The following is a 3,749-nucleotide window of genomic DNA, read 5'->3' on the forward strand; positions in this document are numbered from 1 at the left end:
TCACAGGCAACAAATAAAAATTTCAACATTGAATAGGTTAAAACAGTGAAAAACACCTATTCACATATCAATTCACAATTTTAACATACTAAACATTACAAATTTTAATTACCCAAAAATAAATTTAATTAATGGGCATTTAGAAAATTTGTTCTAACAAGAATAGGACAGTTATACACTGAAATTATCCTTTTTTTTTATACATTTTTCACTCAAAAAAAGAAATTAAGTAATCCAATGGATAAACTTAAAAATCAATATTTTTTGTATATACAGTAATACCTCGACTTACGCGATTTTCAACTCTCGTCAATTCGTCTTTTGTTTGAGCGCCACTCAACTTTGATTACTAACTCCTCCCACACTCTTGTTTAGCTTACATGTTCCGACGTGTCGCGCGGAATTGACACATAAATAACACAAAATAAATTGTAGCTATTTCTATGTTTGTTATATCTACAAAGACGTGACAGACTATGTGGTGATTTCTTGTAAACGTGAACAAATCAAAAGACGAGATAAGATTAGTGAGAACACTAATTAGCTTACAGACATTCAATTTGAATTTTACACAAATTGCGAAATCATACCCCGACTTACACGAATTCGACTTACGCGGTTATCACTCGGTCCCACCTATCGCGTAAGTTCAGGGTATTACTGTACTAATTTTTAAAATGTAATGTTATACAATAAAGCAAATAATATATATCTTTTGTTACCTGAAAAGATTGATTTAAAAATTTTAAATGAATAAAATGTTTATTAATTTTTCTTTTAGTTAAATTTTGATGAAACAGATACTTGAATACAAAAGATAAGTTGAATTTGAAGTTTTCGATAAAGTGTCGATGCTATAGATCAGAGTTTTTCCAACCTTTTTCTCAGCACATAAATAACAAAATTATCTGTAATTTTACCAGTATATGTGTTACAAATTATACTTATTTATATGCTCTTCTAGATTTACTATACATATTTTGTTATGTACAGTAACTCTAGATTACTGTTTAAATGTCACCCATAATCAGTTGTGCCAGCATCAATAAATCAAATATTCGTCCATGGACAAGTGGTTGAAAAACACTGCTAACTGCTATAAATTATTATTAATATACATGTGTATTTATTTGGCATTAACTAATTATTAAATTAAAAATTTATAACTACCTGCAAGTTCTTCTTCCTGTGAAAAACAATAGATTTTGCCTTTACTTTTCTGTCCTTGATATCAACTTTGTTTCCACAAAGAACAATTGGAATATTTTCACAAACTCGGACCAAATCTCTATGCCAGTTTGGAACGTTCTTGTAAGTTACTCTTGAAGTAACATCAAACATTATAACAGCACACTGCCCTAAAATAATAATTTAAATAATGTATATTCAAAAACATTTGATAAGAGTTTTAAACTGCCAAATGTCAAAATTACCTTGGATATAATATCCATCTCTGAGACCGCCAAACTTCTCCTGACCGGCTGTATCCCATACATTAAATCTAATCGCACCACGATTTGTATGAAATACCAGTGGATGAACTTCAACACCCAAAGTAGCTGTAAAAATTCAAGATAATCTTGATATATAAAATTATTCTATATTCTTAACAGATTTTTCTAAAGATTCATGAAAACAATGAATTTTAAATGCAATTGATGACATTTAAAATTTCTCTCTCCAATACCATCATTAAATATGATTATTTAAATTTAAAAAAAAATACAATGTTACATCTGTTGCATTTTTGAGATTTATCAATATAAAAATATAGGACTAGAAAATATTACTAGGATAAATGTAAATCAATGCTGTCTTATTAATGAATTTTAAATGACTAATCATTACAAAATATTATATTATTGTTATATTTGATGACTACTAATCAAAAAAAAGTAGTAGTCAAAAATTACTATATAATTTGTCATAATACATCAACATAGGAATATTTTTAGATCAATTTCATAAAATATTAAAAATATAGCTTACCAACATATTTCTTTTCAAATTCACCAGTTAAATGTCTCTTTACGAATGTGGTTTTTCCTGTTCCACCATCGCCAACTAAAACACACTGTAAATATTTTTATTTTTAGAAAGAAAAGCAATATGTTTTATTTTAAAAATGGTATCTCTTCACTGAAGATAAAATACTGAAATTAGATATTTTTTCCATAATGAATACAAATTTAAAATAAAATTACAATTTTAATTGTGTTGTTTTTAAAAAGTATTTACACTTTTCAACAGACCAGAAGTCTCAAACGTAACAAGATAAATGAGATTACTTATCTACTGTTTTGAATACTTAAAAATTTTAAGATATTGCCAACGTAAATCTGATTTAATTTTAATGCAGTCCATACTTAATTTTATGCATATTACAGTTGATAAATTTTATTTTCTTGGGCTCCAGCCAAAATATCTAAGAGCCAGCTCATTCTGACCTTTAAACTTATTTAATTTTTTTTTTTATACTGGCTTTTTCAAAACTTCTAACTTATTTAATATGAAATTTAAATCAATTGTGTGATCACAACGTAATTTACTGTAATTAATTAAGTACAGTCTCTTCAATCCAAAAAAAACTTCCAGTAGACTACCTCACAGCCAATACTTAACATATAAAACAGCTACCATTAGAAAATTCAAAAAAAAAATTTACTATAGTTTGAACCAAGCTACCCACACCCTTAACTTCATGTATGCTCTCAAGTTTATTAATCAAAATATTTTTATTAATTATATAATGTTTTTCCCTTTATGATAGATATATATTCTCTGCACAGGATGTACGCCCAAACCTCAGCCATTTAAAAATTCAATTTGTGTTCGATACTCAATTTGGTATTATGCTCTGTAATAGGCTTATGCAACAAAGATATCTATCTAATAGATGAAAACATTCATTATATTAATATTAAAGTTATTTCTTCATTTCTCAGAAACGAAGAAATAACTAATGATTTGAAGATTCTATAACTACAACCAATATTATCCAAGTAGAATTTAACCCCAAAAATGATAATTTATTAATTAGTGGAATACAAGTTTTGTTCCTGTGTCTTTTGGATTATCGTGAATAAAAAAGGAATACAAGTTTATAGCAGTCAAAATGGAATATCATATTAACTGTGTACTCCTCCTTATCGTGATTTAACCGTGTAAGATAAAAAAACGGATTAATCAAGATATGCCAGAATATGTATATAGGTAGTGCGCGTGTTGTATGTACGTGAAACCTTGTTCAGATTGCCAAACCAGTAATATCCAGGTATGCTGTTGACTGAAGAGGGGCATATTTAGCCCAAAACACGAGATGTAAGCACATATAAACTAGAATAAAGGTGAAAGAAAGCAAAGTGATCATTAAGTTGCACTACATTGTGTTGGATAAACAGTAAAAATACTTTTCTTAAGTTTTGTTAACCTATCCATGTTGAAATCTTTTTTCCGTTGCATGTCATGCCATGCTGAATTTTTACTGATGTTAAGCCTAATGAAAATTACAATTTTTGAAAAAATAACCAAATCATCCGAAACTATTTTTCTATTTTGCACAAACAAAATAGATATATTAATAAATGTAAAAACAAAAAAATATATATTTCAGAAATTTGTTTAATATAAAAATTATAACAACTAGTGACATCTAGTTTGAAAAATGTTCCGATGCTGAAACGAGATATCTTGGGTCCGCAGGTCAAGATCATTAGGTCGCGACCTAAGATATGTTGGGAATACCAGGG

At 27.9% G+C, this 3,749-nt stretch overlaps 1 protein-coding gene across 1 annotated transcript; it reads right to left on the reverse strand.

Annotated features, from left to right (window-relative positions):
* Positions 1–1,137: 1,137 nt before the first annotated feature.
* Positions 1,138–2,080, reverse strand: LOC111617230 (GTP-binding nuclear protein Ran; the record flags this gene model as incomplete). Its single annotated transcript, XM_023358557.1, has 3 exons — positions 1,138–1,358; positions 1,434–1,559; positions 1,990–2,080. Coding segments are annotated over 3 exons (423 nt in total), but the record flags the coding sequence as incomplete, so codon positions are not given.
* Between the last annotated feature and the right edge of the window lie 1,669 nt (positions 2,081–3,749).

This window comes from Centruroides sculpturatus, unplaced genomic scaffold (genome assembly GCF_000671375.1).
Source record: "Centruroides sculpturatus isolate CEXI.00-Female unplaced genomic scaffold, Cexi_2.0 scaffold5223, whole genome shotgun sequence".
NCBI classification, from domain to species: domain Eukaryota; kingdom Metazoa; phylum Arthropoda; class Arachnida; order Scorpiones; family Buthidae; genus Centruroides; species Centruroides sculpturatus.